At 47.7% G+C, this 25,192-nt stretch overlaps 1 protein-coding gene across 1 annotated transcript in view; it reads left to right on the top strand.

Moving 5' to 3' along the window:
- The window catches only part of ndufaf5 (NADH:ubiquinone oxidoreductase complex assembly factor 5), a 61,946-nt gene extending 37,687 nt beyond the window's left edge, over nt 1–24,259 (top strand). Inside the window, exons 11-12 of the mRNA XM_083634774.1 lie at nt 22,156–22,238; nt 24,078–24,259. Coding sequence (XP_083490900.1) covers nt 22,156–22,238; nt 24,078–24,164 — 170 coding nt within the window. The 3' untranslated portion in view covers nt 24,165–24,259. The remainder of the gene's footprint in view (nt 1–22,155; nt 22,239–24,077) is intronic.
- The last annotated feature ends 933 nt before the right edge of the window (nt 24,260–25,192 follow it).

The following is a 25,192-nucleotide window of genomic DNA, read 5'->3' as shown; positions in this document are numbered from 1 at the left end:
TTATTAGACATTACATTACATTACGGCATTTGGCAGACGCTTTTATTCAAATCGACTTACAATATCAGAACTTACAATATCACATTTTTGTCAACAATCGAGAAGTCATCTATGCATACAATCGTCTGGCATTTACAGCTTTAGTAGTAATAGTTTCCTGTAAAGGATCAATAAAGTAGGCTATCTATAGCCTATATGTAGGTTCTAACCTCTGGAAGCCGCCTCGTCCAAGAATGTTCGCCTCTTAGGTCCAGGGCCAGGGGGCTGCCATTCCTCATCTCTGGCGTCATCAGGAGATGATGAAGCCGTCTCCTCGGGCTCATCCGTGTCTGTTTCAGGGAGATCTCTCTCCCGAACAGCACGGCTGAGAGCCTGTTGCAGTGTGAGCTGCCCAGGCCCTGGGAGCGGCCCACCACGTTTACGCCTGGCCTTGGGCATGACAGCTAAACTAACTAACGCTAGTCTAACTGTACACTAACGCTAATCTAAGACTAACGCTAGTCTAACGCTAGTCTAACACTAACGCTAGTCTAACAAAACAGACACACAAGACAGACAGACAGTTTTTTTTACACAGATCCTATCTACCCTGACCTAACTAACGCTAAATGCTAACTGCTAAATCTAACACAGGCACACTCGCTAGCACACTCAGACACACCCGACACAACCCACCCACGCACGCACTCACCTCACACCAAGCACTCGAATCCACTCACTACACAATCTCACAAACTAATCTAAAATCGCTATGCTACTAAATTCTACTAAATGCTACTAAATGCTATAAATCTATTCTCTTCTTCCGCTACTGATACTGCTAATGCTACTGCTACTGACCAACCTACTCTACAAAGAGGCTCTGAGCGTCGCAAGGTTTTAACGTGGCTGCACTGCGCAGCTGCAATGTGATTTTTAAGGTGGCGCCGTGTGATCCCTTGAAGGGATTCATGCTCACTGGCTGGGTACGACCTTAAACAGAAGAATTATGGAATAATATGAATTATGATTTTAGGACGTCCACAGACGTCCTTGGCACTGAACGTTACTTTTTTTTAGGACGTCCACAGACGTCCTTGGCACTCAATGTGTTAAAATGCCCCCCCCCATATTTCTTGCCTGGGGTCTTGTATTTTATTTTTATTTTTTTTTGGGGGGGGGGGTATTTTCGTACTAATCATGAGGCCAAAATGTAAATTCAGAAAGGAAATGTTACCTGCACCGTGCTCTTTAACTCATTGAGTGCCAATGACGACTTTAGTCGTCAATTCATTTAGTGACGTAGAGTGCCATTGACGACTAAAGTCGTCAATTGCGTTTTTTGACGGGGGGATGTCGATCTAAGCTTCTTACATCGCCTCTTACAATATGGGAGCTATTGAATGTGTCTAACCTATTTTACAGAACCCTTAGGTGGCGACAGTGCTCTCCAGATTACAGAAATGTCAGGAATACAGCCTGAAAAAGCCGTGATCAAAGAGAAACCGCTCATGCTGCAGCCCAGAGCCATGTAGATTGCTCTGGCTGCTGCTTGACGGTGCCTGCCAACAGCAATCAATCCGCACACACAACTGAGCTCCTCTGCCTCTGTCTGTCTGTCTGCATATAGTTTCTCCACACGATTACCCACCAGAAAGGCAGCACCCGACACCGAAGGGCCAAACCTTTACCTGCAGTCCCGTTTGGCATTTCCTTGTCGCGCTGTGAGCCGCCCGGGAGCCGCCCGGCGCAAAAACGGAGGCTCCGAAAATAGACTGGGTGCGTGTGGGGAGGAGTTTGCAGCTGAGTGGGGGAGAGGGGGGTGGGGCACGCAGGCTCCACAGAACTACACCAGGCCACTACATCAGAAAATATTAGCTAGAGTCAGTGAATGTGCTTGAAATGCTGCATTTCACAAAAGGCTGAATATCTCAGCTTCTAGATAGAAATGCATGTTTTTGCTGTTTTTGACCTATCTTCTCCGGCTGATAACTAAAGAACGGAAAATGTTATCAATAAACTTTTTTTTGCTGATGATACAATGGAGTCTCCTTGTTCTTTTTGCGTGTTCGGTGTTTACATAGTAATATCACACAATATTCTGTGGGCCTCGAGAAATCACTGAAAACGCTCTGAAACTCTGGCACTGGGAGCGTCCGTTCTCCAAAAGTGGCTGGCACTCAATGAGTTAAAGGAGAACTTACCTCCAAAACACTTTTTTTCAGCTTTTAACCAATATATATGACTTTGGGGGTGATGTGTGAAGAATTCTGGTCAAAATTTCCACATTTCACACCAAACTGTTGCCATTTTACCATTTGTATCATTTTTCAGCAGCATACCTGGCATAAGCGCCCTCTAAGGGTGGAACACTGCTTTTTTTTGTGCCCTCAAATGAATGGGATATTTGGTACATCCTGACGTCACGGTGGGTTTAGCGCGTGCATCTGGTGCATCTCCAAAGCCTATACAACTAGGCAAGATGGAAAAACCTCACTTAGTATCAGGCTCCAGAGGGCTTTAACTGAAGTAAAAAAAAATCTGTTTGCTCTTAAAATACTGAACCAAACGTCGTCAAAGTTGGCACATGTCTTAACACTTTCAGTGCCACGGCCCTTGGGCAAAAGGTTGCTTGCTGTGCCACATAGGCCGCAATGCATTTTAAAACAGTCATATAATTTCTTTAATAATTACTATGTAAACACTGAACACGCACAAATAACGATGAGACTCTCTTCTATCACCTGCAAAAAAAAGTTTATTGATCCCATTTTCCGTTCTTTAGTTATGAGCCGGAGAAGATAGCTTGATTGAACGAAAAACAGAGCTTTTTTTCTACGAGCTGAGATAATGAGCCTTTTGTGAAATTAAACATTTCAAGCACATCACTGACTCTGAAGCTAATTTTCTGATGTAGTCACACCTCAAAAATAATTTCCTTCAATAAAACAGTGAAGGCAAGGGAATTTTGTTTGGAAGAATAATATTTTTAGCTGAAACCAGCAGCGCTGGCGCCTGCATGCGCTGCTGGTTGCAGCTTCTTGCTGATCTTTTGCTGCTGGTGGGCATCGGATATTCTGGCTTGCGTTTGCCAACCCTGTCCTGCTGTCTGGGTCTGTGTTGTGTACTTGGCTCTGCGTGCCCACCTCCCCCCCTCCTCCTCTCCCCCCCCCCCCGTTGTGGGAGGAGTGTCTCTCTGCTCTGCTGTTCTCTCTGCCTGTGCTCAGCACTGAAAAAGTCCGCTAGATCCTGCTTTTTTACAGCCGCGTGTACCAGCTCCCATGCTTCGAGTTGAGAATAATAACAAATCCACGGCTGATCATGTGTTGCAGCGGACACGGAGGCTGTTGCAGCGGACACCGAGGTACTCAATTGTGATAGCAGATTGGCTGCTGCAGGGGCACAGCTAAACGTTGCTTCAATGAAGCCGCTGCATACGGACGGATGCGATGCGATTTCCTTCCCCCCAATGACTTCTTCTGTGTGTTTCACTCCACGTTCTCTCATCTGGAGAGCGCTGTCGCCACCTAAGGGTTCTGTAAAATAGGTTAGACACATTCAATACCTCTGAATATTGTAAGAGGCGATGTAAGAGGCATAGATCGACACCCCCCCGTCAAAAAAAAAAAATCGAGTTATTGACGCCATTTGGCGTCGCTGGCACTCTACGGTAAATTTCTAATGACGCCATATGGCGTCGCTGGCACTGAATGTGTTAATTATAGTTAGTTTCCCGCTGAATGTGTCATTACTTTATTAATATCTTACCTGGATAAGCTCGAATGATGATGTTTATATTATTAGTCCGAGTTGGAAGCACTCTCTCGCGGCCAGTCAGGCGGGAGAGAGTCTGCTCTCATGCACATGCACGAGCCCCAAGCGGGGGCGCGCGCAGCAGTGCTCTGCCTCATAAAATATAAAATAAAATATATTTCCCTGCATCTCATACTGAGAGATTAGATCGGTATTGAGTTTGGACAGACTGAATCCTCCTGGTCCCATGCAGGAGCCTGTTTCGCCAGCCAGGGTCTGGGAGGAGGGAGGAGGCGCAGCCAGGCAACTGCGCTGAGAGGAAAACTTTTGCACAACTTTTAACAAGAATCACGAAAAGCCCCCAAACTAAAATTAAAAAGGGACTTCATGGCAAGTTGGACAAGGGAATGACGTGGAGAAATCTCGCATTGTGTTACCCCAGAGCGGGGGGTTTGTACTATTGTGCGGTGTGCTGCGGTAACAAGCCTTGTGTCACTTTGCTCTTAGCGATAGATACAGACGCCACATACACACACATGCAGAAAAATAATTAAATTTCTAGTTCGCCACTGAATTACCAAATTGATATAACTTTCAACCATTTTGAGCAACGCTGGTTCCATACAGGCCACCAGCGTTGGCTAGTTGTTGATATTTATAAAGATATTGCAGCTCTCAAATAAATTATTTTCGAGGCGGTGGGCAAACTGTAATGGCGTCGATTTCCGAAAAAAAATCTTGAGCTGAGGACAGCCAAAGAGTATAGTATAGACAAGAGCATATGTCATTTCTTGGTTTTTTCCATAGGTATTTTCAAATCACTGTTCTGATACATATCTAGGGGGTAAGTCCTCCTTTAAAGTCGAGCTGAACCCAAAAATGTTTTTTTTTCTTTCATTCAAGTTCAAATACCTGGGTATTCAGTGCACCTATTTATTAATGTATACAAAAAAAACACATCAAATTTCTTTAGTTTTTCACACTTTTTCACATCAAAAGTAAATTTTTCAAGATTTCATTCATAACAGTAATCTACAGTTTGCTGACGTCACATAGTAGGCTACTATCAAATTTCTACCCCATTTCAACCAATCATATCACGACCGATCACGACATGACAGCTGTCAATCAATCTTTATTTCAGGAGAATTTTCTCCTCCAAATGAAGGAGAAAATGGCACCTAGTGTCTGTAATCTGGCAGAATTTCTAGCCCATAAACTAACTACTAACTTGGCCAATTGCATGTAACATACAAAATAAAGCAAACGATAATGTCTAATAATGCAAAGAAAGGTAACTGGCTCGTTAAACTCGCATTCAGGATTACGTTAGTTAACTTTGTTAAGGCCAAATTCAGACCCCGGCCCCTCGGAGATTCCAGGCCGACGGGCTGCACTCTCCGCTCTGCTCCACACAAAGGCAGCTGGCTGCCTGTGGCTCTAACTCGCGTAGCTCCACTAACCTCGCGTTACCAGGTTCTTCCCGAGGAGAGCGCCACAACATGCTGAATCTTGCTGAATTTTGGGGCGGAACACGCCAGTCATGTCATCAGTGATGTCACTTGGCAATTGTGCTTTGTGACATCACTGATGATGTCATAGGCATTGTGACATTATCAGTGATGTCATAAGAGCAATTGTGATGCAAAGTTGTGACATCATCAGTGATGTCATAAGAGCAGGTGAGCTGCAGGGCGGGCGCGCGGCCGAGCTGCCTATGCGAGTTACAGGGCCAGCTCGGTGAGCTGGGCCGCCTAGCGAGCCCGCGCAGCGGGCGAGCCTGGGAATCGTATGATATAACAACAAGGTAGTGCAGTGTTGAACTAGCAGGAACTACTCCTGTTTCCACAGAGTTAATTTCATTTTTCAAATGTATGAACCCACAGACCATACAATAAAAAAACATAACAACTTTCTATTAGGCTAAAGACACTCTTCTTATTATAGATAAGACTAGTGGCTACTATCACTCCACATAGTGTAGGCTAAATGGTTAGCATGGATCATTTTGTTGTTTGTGTTCTCATTACTTAGTGCAGGCATGTCCAAAGTCCGGCCCAGGGGCCAATTTTAATCAAGCAAGTTCACTTCACATTTTTCCATTCACCTAACGATGACAGTGCTATCATACAGTTTGTAAACAACCACCAAGTAGGAACATCACACGCAGAACTAATGTTTTACTTCGTTTCGAACTCAAGCTCTCACTAGTGCCTAGTTCGCTGCGTACGCAGCACTATGGAAGACTGTCATTTTTGCTCCAAAAATTACTTTACATTAAAACCGACCACGCCCCCTTAGGTGGCGTGGTGCCCCCCTGGGGCTGACTTGGCCACCCACCTCACCTACGTGACTACGTCACGTCCTGTCAGCCCAGGGTCCGCCACTCTTCGTTTCTTCCAGCCAGTGTGAGGACGTCGTTTTCATAGCTCCACAGTTAGCTCTGAGTCAGCGCTCTTTAAAGGAGAACTAACCCCCAAAACACTTTTTTTCAGCTTTTAACCAATATATATGACTTTGGGGGTGATGTGTGAAGAATTCTGGTCAAAATTTCCACATTTGACACCAAACTGTTGCCATTTGACCATTTGTATCATTTTTCAGCAGCATATCTGGCATAAGCGCCCTCTAAAGGTCGAACACTGCTTTTTTTTTCTCAAATGAATGGGAGATTTGGTACAACCTGACGTCAGGTTGTCCCCAAAGACTATGGGATTTCAAGATAAATACTCCCCTACCCCCCCTGTACCCTTTTGGCGCCTCAGAACTCCAAGCCTATTCCTATTGAAGTTTGCTCTTAAAATACTGAACCAAACGTCGTCAAAGTTGGCACATGTCTTAATTATAGTTAGTTTCCCGCTGAATGTGTCACTACTTTATTAATATCTTACCTGGATAAGCTCGAATGATGATGTTTATATTATCAGTCCGAGTTTGAAGCACTGTCTCCAGCCCAGCCAGGCGGGAGCGGGCGGGAGAGAGTCGTACTGTAACCTCATGCACTAGCACCAAGCTCCGGGCGCGCGCGCAGCAGCAGCTGGGCTCTCTGTGCTCTGAGAGCAGAGAGAGCACAGTCTGACATTTCCACGGCTATCAGTCCGACTTGGAAGCACTTTCTCTCGGCCAGTCTGCTCTCTCATGCACCCGCGGGGGCGCGCGCAGCAGCACACAGCAGCAGTGAGAGGCGGGGGCTTTCAACAGTCTGACATTTCAGCAAACAAATCTCGTCGCAGTTTAGCGGACATGTAAAATATAACGCTATACTACGACGTGACAACGTGACAAAGCTTCTCTAAACATATCGGCTAATATAATATCGTCACTGTGTACAAGCAACGCCAACTTTTCAGGAAATGTAGTCAGCAGAGCAGAGCGACTGGCTCTGTGTGTGTGTGTGTGTGTGTGTGTGTGTGTGTGTGTGTGTGTGTGCTCGGGGGGATTTGCATGAGAACAGTCTGTGAGGAGGAGAAGAGCTCTGCCCTGCTGCGCTGCCTCCTGCGCCCTGAGAGGAAAAATCTGAGGTGCTGCAACTTTTAACAAGAATCACGAAAAGCCCCAAAACGCAAATTAAAAACGGATTTCATTGCGCGGTTTATCTCTAGTTAGACGAGGGAATTACGTGGAGAAATCTCGCATTGTGTTACCCCAGGGCGAGAGGTTTGTCCTATTGTGGGTGTGCTGCTGTAACGAGCCCATGTCACTTTGCTCTCGTAACGTAGTTTGACACGCTGCCATAGAGATACATGCAGAAAAATAATTAAATTTCTAGTTCGCCACTGAATTACCAAATTGATATAACTTTCAATCATTTTGAGCAAAGCTGTTTCCAAACAGGCCACCAGCGTTGGCTAGTTGTTGATATTTATAAAGATATTGCCCCTCTCAAATAAATTATTTTTGAGGCAGTAGGCAAACTGTAATGGCGTCGATTTCCGATTTTTTTTTTTGACTTGAACACAGCCAAAGGGTCTAGTATAGACAAGAGCATATGTCATTTCTTGGTTTTTTCCATAGGTATTTTCAAATCACTGTTCTGATACATATCTAGGGGGTTAGTCCTCCTTTAACATAGCTTGGATACTAGGCTCGTTCCGGCTGATTTGCCCACCTCAAGAGGTTTGCGTGGACGGGATAAATCAGGCTTCGGGGACCCGATCCTGTACTCTTCACCAGCGGCGCCGGATCAAGCCATCCAAAGCTAAGGGTGTCTTTTTCACAGTTAACTGTTGTATTAGCTGCCGCCGTGCAGCTCATGTCAACGTTTTCCCCGGCTGGGGTAGCGTTATTGATAGGCTTGAGCGCAGACTCAGGTCTGCACTCAAAACTTATAGGCTAGGTTGCATACGTGCAAAATAGCTTTGTACCGTTAGCACTAGAACAATAGGCTAATTAGCCCAGTTGTTACAGATAGCTAGCTTTGGACCCGTGCGGTTGGCTTCCGTGTGCTAGGTACTTAGGCGCCGGCTACTAGTGTTAGAGCGCGCGTTACTCCGGCTGGAGTGACGATAGATAGATAGTTAGCTAGTTGGCTCAGTGCAGCTAGCTTGTAGCACTCCAGCATCTTCACCGTTGCAAGCCACTGTTAGTCAGCTTACACGGTTAACTCCCGCTAATTCTGGTACAGTCGGCGGGGCTTGTTGGCGGGTTAGCTTTGCTGAACTCGCACAATGAACCGGGCGGCAGCCATGAGACAGGGGGAGACAGCCAAGAGCTGTGTTAGCTGTGAGGCTACTTTGGCGAGTCAGGACCGCCACAGGGAGTGTGTGTTTTGCCTCGGGCATAACCATGCTACTGACGCCCTGCTGAAGTCCGATTTCTGCCAGGCCTGCGAAGGCTTCACCCTGGCCGTGCTACGCGAAAGAGCGTTGCTCTTTGTCCAGGTGGGCCCGCGGCTTAGCCATGCACCTCCCGAGGGAGGCGCATGCGGTGGGTCTGACCACTCGGTGGAGAAGGAGTTGCCTGACGAGCAGGGCTCCCCGGTCCAACCTGAGCAGCAGATCCTAAACTGGGGGGATGAGCCCATCGACCCTGTGCTACAACAGGGGGGGCTCTTTCCCTACGACCCCATAATTATTCCCCCCCAGGACGCCCCCCAAGGGGAGTTGTCAGGCGGAGAGGAATGGGACCGCGCTACCGCTGTAGGGACCCGTTCGGAGGCTAGCTTCAACGAGTCCTATCAGAAGCAATTTCTGGGGGTGATGTCTAGGGCCGCAGCGAAGCTCGGCATCGCTCGGGCGGAACCACCTCCGCCCCCCGAATCAGTGTTGCTGGGTTGCTATTTCCAGCCACTCCAGGCACCACAGGCACCCCGCCCGAAGCCCCTGCTGCCCGTCTGTATAGATGTGGTTCGTGCGGTACAGTCAGGATGGGAAAAGCCTCAGGAGGCCAAGCCGCTCTGCGCGGGCATGGCTCCGTGGTCGGCCTTAGAAGGGGCGGATAAACTCGCGTTAGCCGCGATGCCTCCCCTCGAGGATATGGTGGCCAGACATCTGGCCCCTAACCTCGTGAGGCCCACATTGCCCTCTAAGGCGTGCCAACTTACAGCCAAGTTGGCCGAAAAGGCGTACTTGGCGACGGGGCAGTCCACCGCCATGACCAACGACCTGGCCATCTTGCAGGGCTACCAGGCGGTGCTCCTGCGGGAGATGCAGGGTGACCCCGCCCCCGAGCTGTTTACAGAGCTCAGGATGGCCACGGATTACGCCTTGCGTATGATAGACTGCCTGGCGCAGAACAGCGGGAAGGTCATGGCCTTCTCCGTTCTCACCCACCGCCACATGTGGCTAAATCTTACCCAGCTCCTTGAGCAGGATAAGAGGAGGCTGCTGGGGGCCCAGATCTCCCCGGAGGGCCTGTTCGGTCCTTCCGTGGAAGACTTGGCCCAGCGGTTGGAGACGCGTCAGAGGGACTCGGCGGCGGTCAGCACCCTCATGCCCAAGCGGAAAGGGGAGGACCGCCGGTTCCAGGTCCAAGCGCGCGCGCAGAGTCGTCCTCCGGGGCCTCCGCCGCCGCGGACCGCCCCACGCCAGCGGGTACGAGTCTCACAGCCTAGGGCGCCCCTAATAAACGCGCCCCACCCAGCCGCGGTGGGCCCAGCATGGGTCCCACGGCAGGCCAGGGTATGCGGCCCCCGCCCCCCAAAGCGAGGGGGTGCGCGGGGAGCGGGTAACCAGCCCCGAACTTAGTCACCTCCCTGGGGAAGGGCGGGGGCTATGAGCCCACCGTCGTTGGAGCTCAGCGCTCAACTTCGGTCCGGGACTCAGCAGGGGCCTACCCAACCCGTCACTCGCCGGTGCGGTGCGCCCGGCGGGGACGACAGCTCGCCAGGGCTTGGCTTTTCAGGCCAGCCTTCGGCTTGTAGCTTTAGGGACAAGCCCACCGTCCTCGGTGCCCAGCGCCCGAGTTCGGTCGGGAGCTCTCCCAGGGTCTCATACCCGTCATCGAGAGGCCCCCGGGACAAGCCCACCATCAATGGCGGCGTGGGCCCATTGTTGGTCGGGAGCTCTCCTGGGGACTGCACGAGCGGACGAATCCGCATGGTTACGCCGGTTCAACACGCTCACAGGGCGCGTAAGAAACCGGCAGGGGGGCTTAGCCTCTTATGTCCCGCCTCCCCCTTTTTCTTCCCCAACCAAAGCACCGGGTCCCCCGGTGCCCAACAATATACTCATGGCCAAGGGGGCGGGTTCCGCCCCCTTTGGTCACAACAGACCATCTCTGCCCGACAGGCTCGAGGCCTGGGAGCGTCTGTGTTCCATGTCCACGTGGTCAAGAGGCACAGGAAATACCTGAGGTTCTCCTTCCTGGGGAAGGCTTACGAGTTCTGTGTCTTGCCTTTCGGCATGTCTTTGAGCCTGCGAACCTTCACGGCTTGCGTGGAGACGGCCTTGGCCCCCCTCCGCGCGAGGGGGGTTCGCATCTTCCTTTATCTCGACGACGCTCTTATTGTGGCCGGCTCGAGGGTTGGTGCCATGAAACATACCAAGGTGGTGACCGATCACCTACAAACCTTAGGGTTCCTGGTGAACTGGAAAAAGAGCTGGCTCGCCCCAGAGCAGACGGCGATCTTCCTGGGGCTCGAGCTAAACTCCCGGGCCATGCGAGCCCGCCTTTCGCGGGAGCGACAGGCTCGCACGGTGCGGACAGCGAGGACATTAAGTCTATGCTCCTCGGTGTCAGTGCACAGTCATGTTGGGCCTGATGGCCTCGGCACTGCATGTGCTCCCTCTGGGGAGGCTACACATGCGTCCGTTCCAGATCTGGTTCCTCGGGTTGCGCTTGGATCCGACCAGGGACCGTCATCGCAGGGTGCCTCTGACAGGTCAGGCCCGCCAGGCGTTGGCCATATGGGCAGACCCCCGTTACCTATCGAGGGGCACTCGATTGGGCCCGGTCCCGCTCAGGTTAGTGATTCACACCGACGCCTCCCTCTGGGGTTGGGGTGCGGTGTGCGGGCTTCTGTCGGCGAACGGCCGGTGGGAGGCTCAGGAGCGTCGCCACATAAACGTCTTGGACCTGGAGGCGATTCGCCTTGCTCTGCTTCACTTCCAGCGAGTCATACATGGATGCCATGTGCTGATTCGCTCGGACAATACGGCGGCGATCGGCCACCTGAACAAACAGAGCGGTGTGCGGTCGAAGACTTTGAACCGGTTAGCGGCGGAGATTCACCTGTGGGCGTATCCCCGTCTCCTGTCAGTGTCGGCGGTCTATCTGCCGGGACGGCTGAATTACGGCGCCGACCTGCTGTCTCGAGGCTACCCCTGTCATACGGAGTGGTGCCTCCACCCTCAGGTGGCGGAACAGATTTGGGCCAGGTTCGGTCGTGCCCGCGTCGATCTCTTCGCATCACGGCGCGACGCACTGCCCATTGTGGTTCTCGATCCAGGAGGACAGTCCCCCCCGTTGGGACACGACGCGTTGGCGAACGCGTGGCCACGGGAGGGGCTCTATGCGTTTCCACCGATCCCCCTGATCCGTCAGGTGTTGGACAGGGTGAAGGAACAGCGTCTCCGGCTCGTTCTAGTGGCTCCGTTCTGGCCCAGGCAGATATGGTTTGCGGACCTGGTCTCCCTGGCGCAGGGCCCGCCTTGGGCATGGCCGGTGCGGGCCGATCTCCTATCCCAGGCGGAGGGGGAGGTTTTCCACCCCTCCCCAGGCAGGTGGAAGCTAGCAGTCTGGCTCCTGAACGGGACCAGTTGCTAGCACAGGGCTTGCCCGACAATGTGGTGTGCACTAGCCCTAGCACTAGTGCTAGGGCTGCTTCGACCCGCACTCAGTACGCGTACAAGTGGCGGGTTTTTTCGCGATGGTGCACAAGGGTGTGGATCCAGTGAACTGCAGCGTGCGTCCAGTTCTCTGTTTCCTTCAAAGCTTGCTTGACGCGGGCCAGTCCCCGCAGTCGCTTAAGGTGTACGTAGCCGCGATTTCGGCTTGCCACATGGGGATTGAAGGGAGCCCCGTGGGGGTGTGCCCTTTGGTCTCGCGCTTCATGAAGGGGGGCGCGTAAACTGCGCCCGCCGTTGCGGTGCGTTTTTCCCAAATGGCACCTGGTTATGGTGCTGGACGGGCTAACGGGTCATCCGTTTGAGCCCTTGGACTCCGCCGATTTAAAGGTTCTGTCCTTAAAGACCGCGCTGCTGCTGGCCTTATCGTCAGGAAAGAGAGTCGGTGACCTGATTGCCCTCTCGGTGCAGCAGGCCTGTATGGTTTTTGGGGACGATGGGCGCAGGGTTACGTTGCGACCTAACCCGGCGTACCAGCCCAAGAATATTAATGCCAGCTATAGGTCTATGGTCATAGACTTATCTGCATTCTCTCCCCCGCCGTTCAGTTCGGGTGAGGAGAGACGTTTGCACATGCTGTGCCCCGTAAGGGCGCTCTCGGCCTATGTGGCCAGGATGCGTTCATTACGCATTACAGATCAGCTGTTGGTCTGCTTTGGGCAAAGGGCCCAGGGCGGACCCCTTTCCAAGGATCGCTTATCACACTGGATAGTGGAGGCGATCGCGTTGGCATACTCTGCCGTGGGCAAGGTTCCCCCGGAGGGTATCAAGGCGCATTCTACGCGAGGTGTTGCGACATCCTCTGCGTTGTTGCGTGGTGTGTCGGTGGAGGACATGTGTGCCGCGGCCTCATGGTCCTCTCATCACACTTTTGTCAGGTACTACAGTCTCGACGTGTCCGGTTCGCGCACGCGGTGCTGTCGGTAGCAAGAAAGTAGTATCGTTGCCACTCTAATATGTCAATCGGTTAGGCATAAACGTTGCCATATGGCCCTGGTTCACCGGTGCCTTTCGGGTCGCCCTGTGGGTGCTCCCGGCAGCAAGGTCGGTTGAATTGAGGCACTAGTGAGAGCTTGAGTTCGAAACGAAGTAAAACGTTAGGGTTGTGCTACAACCCGGGTTTTACGAGTGAGAACGAGAGCTCTCACTACCCAGCCTTGCTGCGTCGATGCGTCTCTGGGTGCGTCGGATCTCAGCTGGCTGGAAGAAATGAGTGGTGGACCCTGGGCTGACAGGACGTGACGTAGGGTGAGGTGGGTGGCCAAGTCAGCCCCAGGGGGGCACCACGCCACCTAAGGGGGCGTGGTCGGTTTTAATGTAAAGTAATTTTTGGAGCAAAAATGACAGTCTTCCATAGTGCTGCGTACGCAGCGAACTAGGCACTAGTGAGAGCTCTCGTTCTCACTCGTAAAACCCGGGTTGTAGCACAACCCTAACGTTTTCAGATGGTAAACAAAATCCTTAGAGTACAATTGTATTGTTTGTATTATTATTTTTAAGAACCCATATGATGCGAGAAGCAGCTGCCCCCCCCCCCCCCCCCCCCCCCCCCCCGGTATTTTAACACATTGACTGCCAGCCGTTTTTTTTTGCTGTAGGTAGCTTCTGCCAAGCCGTTTTTTGAGGATTCTGGCTCATTTTACAAGAGCCGAGGATTCTTTTCTGCTTGGATTGGAGTTTGTGAACATACAATATCTCAAAAGTACTAATAGAATGTGTACTTTCTCTGTCTAAAAGAGTTAGTTTGTAGAGTTAGTAGTTATGTAAGCATTAGCAATTGAATACAGCATGGTTTTAGCGTCAGAAAAAATATTCAGAGATAAACGGCTTTTTGTGAAATTCGATAGAACAGTCACTTTAACCATTCATTTTTGGCATCAGTAAGACCTAATAGTCTAGCAGAAAGGGCCCTCAGATTTTGAGATACCCCTACCCGAGGTAGAACAAATGCCAACAATGTTTTTTCTTATCTTTAGGGTCTCCCATTAATGAAATTGATTCTTGGCAAATTTTATTTTTGGGGAAAAAATGTTTTTTTGGCTGTTCTTTAGAACTACCCCAATCCCTGAAAAAGAGCCAAATTAGGCCAGTCCGAATAGGGTAAAGGTGACAAAAAAGCTCATACCTTGAGAATGCTCACTCTTTTCCTCATCAGATTTGCTGAGGTATGAACCAGGTGGCTGCCCTACATCACCAAATAGTCAGAAAATTATTTACCTAAAAAGATCATGAATTATAGTCCTGTAAATATAGCTTTAGTTTAGGCGGAAATTGTACTTTGTGGTGATAGGAACAGGACTCCATCACTTTTCTCTCATTTATCAGAAAAACAGAAATCCCTGAAAAATATACCATTACTGAATTGTCTAGGGTGCTATTGAACACTAACCAGTAGTTGTATGGAGATATCTGGTACCGTTCTATTGCAAATGAGATTTCTTTAGACATAGCCCTGCCTTTTCTCTGAAACAGTCAAAATTCCGAATGGGGGGATAAGTGGTATACTTCTAATAATAATCATTTTATTTGATGACACCTTTCAAAACACCCAAGGTCATTGTACAGTGCATAAGAGACATAACATTCTAAAAGATCATACATAAAAACAACAGGCATGGCAAACACCAGCATCATTAAAATACGACGAGCATAGATATAAGAAAAGACAGGAGATAAACACGGCAGGCGAATAACAGATTAAGTGCTGTATATGATTAAAGTGAGTAGGCCAATTTGTACAGGTGGGTTTTGAGGTGGGATTTGAATGTGGTGATGAAGTCAGACTGTTGGATGTGTGGGGGCAAGGAGTTCCAGAGTCTGGGTGCAGAGCAGCTGAAGGCCCTAGCACCCATCTTACTGAGGCGAGAGGTGGGGACGGTCAGGAGGCCAGCTGAGGAAGAGCGTAGGGAGCGGGAAGGGGTGTATTCCTGGAGGTCAGAGAGATGGGTGGGTGCTAGGTTGTGTAGGGCTTTGTAAGTGAGCAGAAGGTTTTTAAAGTCAATCCGGTAGTGAATGGGAAGCCAGTGGAGTTGAATGAGAACAGGGTGGTCAGATGATTTAGTGCGGGTGATGATCCAGGCATTTGGAGTCTGTTGAGCAATTTGGTGGGTAGGCCAGAGAGAAGAGAGTTGCAGTAATCAATCTGGGATGTAAGAAATGTGTGGATGAGGACTTTGGTGCTGTATTGGGACAGGGATGGGCGGAGTCTGGAGATGTTGCGGATGTGGAAGAAAGCAGACCGGGTGATGTTTTTTATGTGGGGTGCAAAGGAAAGGGTGCTGTCCAGAATGACGCTGAGGCTGTTGACTTGGGTGGAGAAGGGAACAGGGAAGCTGTCAATGATGATGTTTGGGGTGGTGGTGTTATGAGCTTTTGAGAGGGTGTTTTTGGAGCCGATGAGCAAGGCCTCGGTTTTACTGGCGTTTAACTTCAGGAACTTCCTGCTCATCCAGCTCCTGATGTCCTGGAGGCAGGCAGTGAGGGAGGTGGGAGGAAGAGTGGTGGTGGGTTTGGTGGAGATATAGACCTGGGTATCATCGGAGTAGCAGTGAAACCGGACACCATGGTGTCAGAGGATTTTATCCAGGGGGAGGAGGTAGGTGATGAATAGGAGTCGACCCAATACTGACCCCTGGGTCAAACGGCAGAACACCCGGACGTGTGGTTCCCTAGTTGGACAAACTGTTGTCTGTCGGTGAGGTAGGATGCAAACCAGGGAATTACAACACCAGTGATTCCAATGTTCGCCAGGTGCTCCAGAAGTAGCGGGTGGGAGATGGTATCGAAAGCAGTGGAGAGGTCAAGGAGGATGAGGATGGTGAGGAGTCCAGAGTCAGCTGCACGGAGGAGGTCATTAGTTATTTTTACCAGGGCTGTTTAAATGGTTTGTGGAGGTTGTTTGAGTCGAGGTGGGACTGGAGTTGGGCGGCAACCACCCTCTCAAGAGTTTTGGAGATGAAGGGGAGGTTGGAGTTGGGACAGTAGTGGTTCAGGTCAGATGGGTACTGTGGCACATAAGTTAAGAATGCCCACTCTGATGGTCATCATATTTGGAGAGGGAAATACCAGGTGGCTGAACTACATCACCAAATAATCAGAATGTGGGTAACCCAATAAATAAAGTTTATCAAAATTACAAGCCTCTAAAACATAGAAATACAAGGTGTAAATATTGGAAGTTTGCTGGAAACTGGAACATTAATCCAAACTATAATAAATCAGTAGTATCTCCTGTCTTGACATGATGAAATAATACAAGTATAATAGTAATAATAATACATTTGTTTTATGGTAGCCCCAAATCTCAGTGCTTCATTTCATTTCATAAACAAAAACAGCAGAACAGACTAGAAAACAAAATAACCAAGGCAAAAATAAAACAGAACAGAGGAATAAAAAGTGACTGCTCGTTTGACCTGGTATATGGACACTTGTTTCACAGCCAAAGTCCAAATATCCAAATATGAAATACAGTATCAGCCCTTTGTTGAACGTATTATGACCGTACCAGATTATTGTGCCGGTGTTTGGGAGTCTGGGGCACATTCACAAGCTTATACTCCATGGATTGCAATTGTTAGGCTTGCAAAAGACTGATGCAAACAAAACTGTGTAAATATTGTTCAGTCTGTAGGCAGCCTGTCTATCTGGAGACAATCATGTTTAATATATCCTTAGTATCATTGTCCATTTGTCAAATTAAGCTATCACAATGTTAAATGTTTTCCTCTTCTGTGTATCATATTGTAACCTTTTTCCCAAGTATTTGGATCTTTCATTGTTGCTGCGCGTACATAAGATGTGTTTCAGTGAGAGGTCAAGTATATAGATACTAGAATGTCAAATGTCAGGTTCCTCAGAGACGTTTGGGGACACATTTTGACATTCTACACACCAGGTACAGAACTCCGTACAGGGGAGGCCAACAGAGAGGCACTGGCACTTTCCACTCTCTCCACAGTTTGGATCTTTGCAATACAAGTAAGTAATGTCTCTCACTTCTGTAGGTGCTGGGGTTTCTTAAATAGGACTGGTTTAATGGCTCCATCTCTGACAATCCATCCCTTGCCGATAAGACTCCATAAAAGGGGTTTGGGCATGTGACTCTGACACCGTACATTGCTCTTTGCACATGTTGTGCAAATTCATCCTCTGTTGGTGGCAGGTTTGCAGAGGCTGCATATGTTGTTGATGCAATTATGAACCTCAGTTCATCCAAGTTTGTGCACATCAGTCCATTTTCCTTTTTATTTTTTCCGTAAAGCAGAAGCGCAAATTCTCTTGCGACTGGCAAAGACTTCCAAGCTGGAAGAGTCCAAAATGGGCCAGATCTTTGAGCTCACTGAGATGGGTCTTGAGTTTGGTGAATGCTGTTGTCTTTCCTATTCTGTACAAACTACTTGTTGTGTCACAGCCAGTGAGTGCATGACATGCTGGTAGACAGCAAGAGCAATGTATCAGACAGTGATATGGTGTCACAGTCACATGTCCAAACCCCTGTTATGGAGTCCTATCGTCAAGGGATGGATTGTCAGAGATGGAGCCATTTGACCAGCTCTATTTAGGAAACCCCCAGCACCTACAGAAGTGAGAGACATTACTTACTTGTATTGCAAATATGCAAACTGTGGAGAGAGTGGAAAGGGCCAGTGCCTCTCTGTTGCCCTTCACAGTTGCCTACATCTTATATACGCGCAGCAACAATGCAAGATCTAAATACTTTGGAAAAAGGTTACAATATGATACACAGAAGAGGGAAGAATGTAACATTGTGATAGCTTAATCTGACAAATGGACAATGATACTAAGGATACAGTATATTAAACATGATCGTCTCCAGATAGACAGGCTGCCTCCAGACTGAACAATATTTAGACAGTTTTGTTTGCATCACTCTTTTGCAATCCTTACAATTGCAGTCCATGGAGGATAAGGTTGTGAATGTGCCCCAGACTCCCAAACACTGGCACAATCATCTGGTTGGGTCATAATACGCAACAAAGGCCTGATACTTTGGCTGTGAAAAAAGTGTCCATATACCTGGACAAAAAAGCAGTCACTTTTTATTTCTCTGTTCTGTTTTATTTTTGCCTTGGTTATTTTGTTTTCTAATCCGTTTTTCTAGTCTGTTTTTGTGATTGTGTATTATGATTACTATTATACTTGGATTAATGTTCCAGTTTCAATAAAACTTCCAATATTTACACCTTGTATTTCTATGTTTTATGGTAAATGGTAAATGGCCTGCATTTATATAGTGCTTTACAATCAGTAGGTACATTCACCCATTCATACACCGATGGCGGCAGGCTGCCACGCAGGGTGCTGGCACACCATCCGGAGCAATTGGAGTTCAGTATCTTGCCCAAGGACACTTCGACATGCAGACTGGAGGAGGTGGAAATCGAACCACCGACCTATTTTATCCAAAGCGATTAGTGGACGACCTGCTCTACCTCCTGAGCTACAGCCGCTCCAGGTGGTTTGTAATTTAGATCAACTTTATTTTATTGGTTTACCCACATTCTGACTATTTGGTGATGTAGTTCAGCCACCTGGTATTTCCCTCTCCAAATATGATGACCATCAGAGTGAGCATTCTTAACTTATAGGCTATCATGCCACTTCACTTATCCCCCATTCAGAATGACCTAATTTGACAGTTTCAGAGAAGAGGCAGTAGGTCTATGTCTAAAGAAATCTCATTTGCAATAGAACTGTACCAGATATCTCCATACAACTACTGGTCAGGGTTCAATAGCACCCTAGACAATTCAGTAATGGTATATTTTCCGGGGATTTCTGTTTTTCTGATAAATGAGAGAAAAGTGATGGAGTCCTATGTTCCTATCACCACAAAGTACAATTTCCGCCTAAACTAAAGCTATATTTACAGGACTATAATTCATGATCTTTTTAGGTAAATCATTTTCTGACTATTTGGTGATGTAGGGCAGCCACCTGGTTCATACCTCAGCAAGTCTGGTGAGGAAAAGAGTGAGCATTCTCAAGGTATGAGCTTTTTTGTCACCTTTACCCTATTCGGACTGGCCTAATTTGGCTCTTTTTCAGGGATTGGGGTAGTTCTAAAGAACAGCCAAAAAAACATTTTTTCCCCAAAAATAAAATTTGCCAAGAATCAATTTCATTAATGGGAGACCCTAAAGATAAGAAAAATCATTGTTGTCATTTGTTCTACCTCGGGTAGGGGTATCTCGAAAACTAAAGCCTTTTTTGAGGACTTGCTGCTAGACTATAAACAATAGTTTTGAACAGTAATTTCATCCATAACAGCAGGAAACTCCCCTCTGCTCAACTCCTCCCTCCGTGGGCGTTCTTCTTGGCTGCAGCGCCGTGTCACAAGCACTTTCCTACCTGTGCAAATGCACTTTCTCATACTCTCGACCTCTCAAATAAATTTCTGAATAGAAATTAAATTACTCTAAATTAGAGCGAAAAAGAAACAAAAAAGAATGGGTTGAAAATCCCATTCTAAAAGCCTTTTATGGCTGTTTCCAATTTGGTGCTATTTTGCAAGGACCAGTCTCACTGCCCCGCTGCCGCTGTGCCTGGCTGTGCCTGTCTGCGTGGCCGCTCCCCGAGGAAGCCCGGCTGGACTCGCCCGCCTCCCGGAGCCCTGGCCGAGAGCTCCGATGAAGCCCCTGCGACTCTGGTCATATTTACGCTGCGTGCCTCAAAGTGTGCTCCATCCGCAATCCACCATGCAAGTTTGCAATCCCGCACCGCCAGCAATCAGCGCGAAAACGAAAGCGCCTCCGCCAATCCATTTTCATGAGAATGGAAATGGATCACACTGCTTTTTGCTTGCATTCCTACTTCCTTGTCGCCACTTAGTGGGTCGGTGGAATGGGTTGTACACGTTGTACACGTCCAATACTTATATAAGAGATGTAAAAGAGTTAGATGCACAACCCACCGTCAAAAAAAAAAAATCGATGCCAACGACGTGTTTACACGTCGCTGGCAGTCAACAGCTGGATTCTGAAAACGTGTTTACACTTCGTTGGCAGTGAACGTGTTAACATTTATTAATTATCTAATCTGGTCCCCATTCAAAAAGGTTTGGACACCCCTGACTTAGTGGGTTAAGCTGACAAACAGGACAATCTGAAAAACGATTAAATGATTTCACTCAGCGTGTAATAACTGGTACTGATGTGTTCACTCTTTTTTCCATTTGTCTTTTTACCGTGCGGTCATTCTTTCCTTCCTCAAACCCTCGTCTTCTTGCTGTTCTCCACAGCACCAAAAATAAATGCTTCTCAGCCTATATTAGTCAGACTTTAGAGTTTCACTTCCTTCTCTGTATAGACAGACAGCAGCAGGTCCAGAACAGCTGCAGTCCTCCTGAACGGACTAGAGTTCACAACACTGACATAGATCATATGGACAAAGCTATTTGTCCACTATTTTTTGGACTCGCGTTTTGCAGCAAAGTGTTGTCTGTCGCCATCTTGGGGTCTTTGTGCAGCTCATGAGATGGGGGTTTCCCAGAGCCGCAACTCCGCCTGCTATTGGTTGATCGTCAAGCTGCACGATCACTGGACAGGCGACCTGTCAATCACCCCATTTTCGATCAGCTATTTTACTCCAAACGAAACGAGTTATATAAAAATGTACCCCCCTACAGTTGTTATGAAAAGGTGAAATTAGCTATATAGACCAAAACCAAACCTGGAAAGATGTTTAATCCTGTTACAAAGTCGGGCATTTTAACATGGGGTGAATGCCTACTGCACCCAGCCCCAGTGTGGCCATTCGAGGAACTACAGCTTTCAGGACTACTTCCACGCAGGGGCGTATCTACGGGTGGGCCTGGGTAGGCACAGGCCCACCCACTTCTTGCCCTGGCCCACCCAAAAAAAAAAAAAAAAAAAAAAAAATTTAATTGGTTGTTTTCTAGAGGCAAACTTGCTGCTGCATTGCTAGCCAATGGTTTTGTTACTTTTGTAAAAACGCAGGGCACATCATCTCCAGAGTCTAATGCATGACAACTTCATGACATCTAGGAATTTTGTTCTCTCTGTGGATAAATAAACCAGAGGGAGTCTTGTTCAAACTTGAAGCAGCCTCAGTGTTGTTATTTTTTAAACTCACAGCAGTATATGGATCAGTGGTTCTAATTTCTGTATAAAGTAACAGTATACACACAAGTATAAGCATTCATGTATGCAACATTTGGCACCTATATGTAACCTTTTAAGGTTGAGATAATTGTATTATCATTATATGGTCCAAATATTTCAGTAAAGCACTTGAAACACTTGAAATATTCTTGCTTGGGTGGTATCATTCTACTTGAAATGATGGTCAAATGCATTATTTTTAGTAAAATAACACGTCAAATTTTTCGTGGGCCCGGCATCTGCACCCCTTCCTATCCAGGCCCACCCAATTTGATCCAGGCCCACCTATAATTCAATTTCTGCATACGCCCCTGCTTCCACGTCTTCATAGGAAATCCCCTAGAGGTTGCCCACTGGTTCAGAACAGCACAGATATCATGATGACATTGATGCCATCCATGATATCTGAAATTAATAGTGATTCTTTGGTCTAATCTTGAAATGCTTAGAACGTTTTGTGCGTGCCCTCTTTTCTGAATCGCTTAAGCTGTCCACCAGCCAATCAGAGTGATTTCTCTCTGCCCAATGCCGATTCAACATGTTGAATGGGTCAGAAAAGCCGCGGTCTAGAGTCAATCGGTGTGGGCCAAAGACTAGGGCCACAGACGCTCACCAACGGCCCAATGTTGACCGACCGATAAGTCAACTTTATGCAGCACAAATCCACCCAAACTTCCTAATTATGTTTTGTAAATATTTAGTTATTGTGCCATTGTGACCAAAAGAGTCAGAGGGTTTTAATGGGCCTTTTTCACCAGCAGCCATTTTGTGTGTCTAAAAGGCAGGAAGTAACACTGGTGCAAGGCTTGCTTGATGAGGGTTTCCTACTTCCAATCCATTTAGGTGTTCCAGTGGCGGGGGCCCTCGTTAATGTTTTTCTTGCACCTGTGTTACTTCCTGCCTTTTAGACACAAAATGGCTGAGGTGAAGGGCGGGGGAGCGGATAGTAACCAAACAGAAGAGATGATACTGTTTGTTTGAAACCGTTTCAGAAATGTACGGAAACGAGGACGGGTCCATCCCCGCCACCTTCGAGATCCTCTACATGATTGGCTGGAAGCCTCATGAGTCACAGGTAAAGAAGAAGTTTGGCTGAAATGGTTGAAAGTTTATTTTTAGTGTCTCCACCTTTGGTGCTAAGCAGTCATTGCTGCTGTGTTTTATTGCACTGCACGTCTTGACAAAATAAACATCCTACATGGACCCTAGCTTACTTCCTGTTGCAGTGACAGGAAATAAGTTGTTGTTTTTTCACATTGTGATGCTGGTGTTATTTCTAATAAGCATTTCTAATAACAGAATGGATTCATGTCCGGAATGGCCACCCGAGAAAAAAATTATCCCAAAATGTAGGGTAAAAAACAGAGTGCATTTGGGTCTCAATGTAAACTGAAGAATATTATGGACTTTAAAGGTCCCATTCCGTGCAAAAGCTGTTTTTACTTGTAAATGCATATATACTGCTGTCATCCCTCCCTGTAATGAGTTGTCACAAGCTCAGAACTGCCACAGTTGGATTTGTCCCTATCCAGCTTCCCCCTGCAGTCTCCTTCAAGGCCACGCCCCCTAATGCTCTGTTCCCCAGATGGGGTATCGGGACGTCACGATGGTCCTCAAGCATACTGCGCGGGTCTCTCTCACACAAGCTACCTGCACCATTTTGTCTATAGCCACAAAATTAACACTTCTAGCTGGAGCGACGCCAACTGTACGTGATCCAGCAACTGCGGAGGTGCATTCGGTAAGTCTAGGCATTTTGAGATGTCCTCTTTAGCGTAGCGTTGCTAACGTTAGTTGTGGACACAACCTAGCGTGCTGGTCCACAGACGCTAATCTGATTGGCCGCTGGGAGCCTGGGGCGGGCTCTCCCTCAGGGGCCAATGGGAACTGTTAGTTCTGAATATATTATAGAAACAGACCATTCTTGGGACGCAACGAGATGAGGAAGGGACAACTCCGCCACAACAAACAGGGTTGCTGTATTTTCGACAAATTAATCCAGAATCATGTTTTATGGACCAGAGACACACGTTTTTAAGAGGTTACAGCTGCACGAATTGGGACCTTTAAGATAATTTCCAATGGACACACAATTGAATGTAAATGCAGTGATAAGTATTTCGGCATAGTAATAGACCAGTTTGTCTCATGTGATGATATTGTCAAAAGTGTTGAGAATAAATGCCAGGCTACTTTTTTTTGTTTCCTCGCCCCCACAGACCAGGGAAGTGCTTGAATTTCAAAAGTTGAATTCTTTAGACTAAATCCTGTTCAGAAAATTGTTAATAACTGAAATGCCCCCTGCTTATCAATAAACTTCGATCGTGTTTCGAGTGCTCACCAGGACAACACCAGAGGCACTTCTTTCAATGTTGTTGGAGCTTGGAGCTCTTCCGCTTCAGTGCCATTAGAGAATCTCAAGAGTCAAAGGGCCATTTTAAGCCCAAGTCTTAGTGCAAGAGCGAATCTTTGCTAGTTTCTAGCACACTGGTCCCTGGGTGCTGTACACTGAAAGCTGCCCACTCCATCATTATTTGAAACAGTCTGTTATTCATATGAAAATGTCCCACATCATTATTTGAAACAGTCTGTTATTCATATGAAAATGTCCCACATCATTATTTGAAACGGTCTGTTATTCATATGAAAATGTCCCACATCATTATTTGAAACGGCCTGTTATTCATATGAAAATGTCCCACATCATTATTTGAAACGGTCTGTTATTCATATGAAAATGTCCCACATCATTATTTGAAACAGTCTGTTACTCATGTGAAAATGTCCCACATCATTATTTGAAAACAGTCTGTTATTCATATGAAAATGTCCCACATCATTATTTGAAACAGTCTGTTACTCATATGAAAATGTCCCACATCATTATTTGAAAACGGTCTGTTTTCTTTGCCAGGCCAAACCGGTGAAGCGAGGCTCGGCCACCGCCTCGTTCGGGGATTTGTCAAAGATCAGCCCACCGACATCCACAGAGAAGAGCTGAGCAGCTGACCTGCTGTGACCTCTGACCTGCGACCTGCTGTGTGCTGTGACCTGTGACCTGCTGTGTGCTGTAACCTGTGACCTGCTGTGTGCTGTAACCTGCGACCTGCTGTGTGCTGTAACCTGCGACCTGCTGTGTGCTGTAAATAGTGTTTTATTTAAATGGCTGTTTTTTAGCCAGGGAAAAAGCGACCACCGTCCTGTAATACTCTGCAATAAACAAAGACAACAGAGATGTGATTGTCTCAGGTTTCTCCTGGCAGAAGGCAGGTTTACTGAAGTATGACTCTTACACTATAATGCCAGCAGTGTCTGTCTCTCTGTCTCTCTGTCCTTTGCGTATCTCAAGAACCGTTGGTCGGATCGACTTCAAAGTTTGGGAGTGCGCTTCGTGCAATTTGGCATAGCGCCACCTACTGGCAACAAAAAATGTGGTTTATTTCAAGAACCGTTCGTCCGATCGACTTCAAATTTGTGGAGTGCGCTGATGGGAACTCGACACAGTGCAGTACCGAATTTCGTGCAATGCGGCACAGTGCCACCACCTACTGGCAACACAAAAAGTTGTTTATCTTGAGAACCGTTCATCCGTTCGACTTCAAACTCTGGAGCTACGCTTAGGGGGACCCAGAGGAGTGCAGTGTGATGGGAAGCGCCCACTGGGTGGTGCATGGGGGGAACGGGCACTGCACTAGTTACACTAATGTGAGTAACTCCCTTACACTCCATTCTAACAAACTATTGAAGTTAATCTTTTGAAAGCTGCAACAAACTATTTCTGTCCATGCGTGTCAGCACACCCTCTCACCATTAGTCACAAGTCCAGTTCCTCATAGATGAACATAACACAGCTGCAGACAGCTACTGTCTCCGGCTCAACTTCACATCCATCCTCCGGCCGCAGAGATGTTTCCTCGCCTCGTCTTTCTGGTCAGCGCATGCTTCTGTTACAACTCTCCTGGTAAGATCTACTTTCTTCCATCTTCTTCAACATGTTTAAAGCAGAGCTCAGAGTTCTGCTTCAAGGAG

Source organism: Poromitra crassiceps (assembly GCF_964638095.1).
Source record: "Poromitra crassiceps genome assembly, chromosome: 4".
In the NCBI taxonomy this organism is placed as follows: domain Eukaryota; kingdom Metazoa; phylum Chordata; class Actinopteri; order Beryciformes; family Melamphaidae; genus Poromitra; species Poromitra crassiceps.
This window is presented reverse-complemented; position numbering and strand designations above follow the sequence as displayed.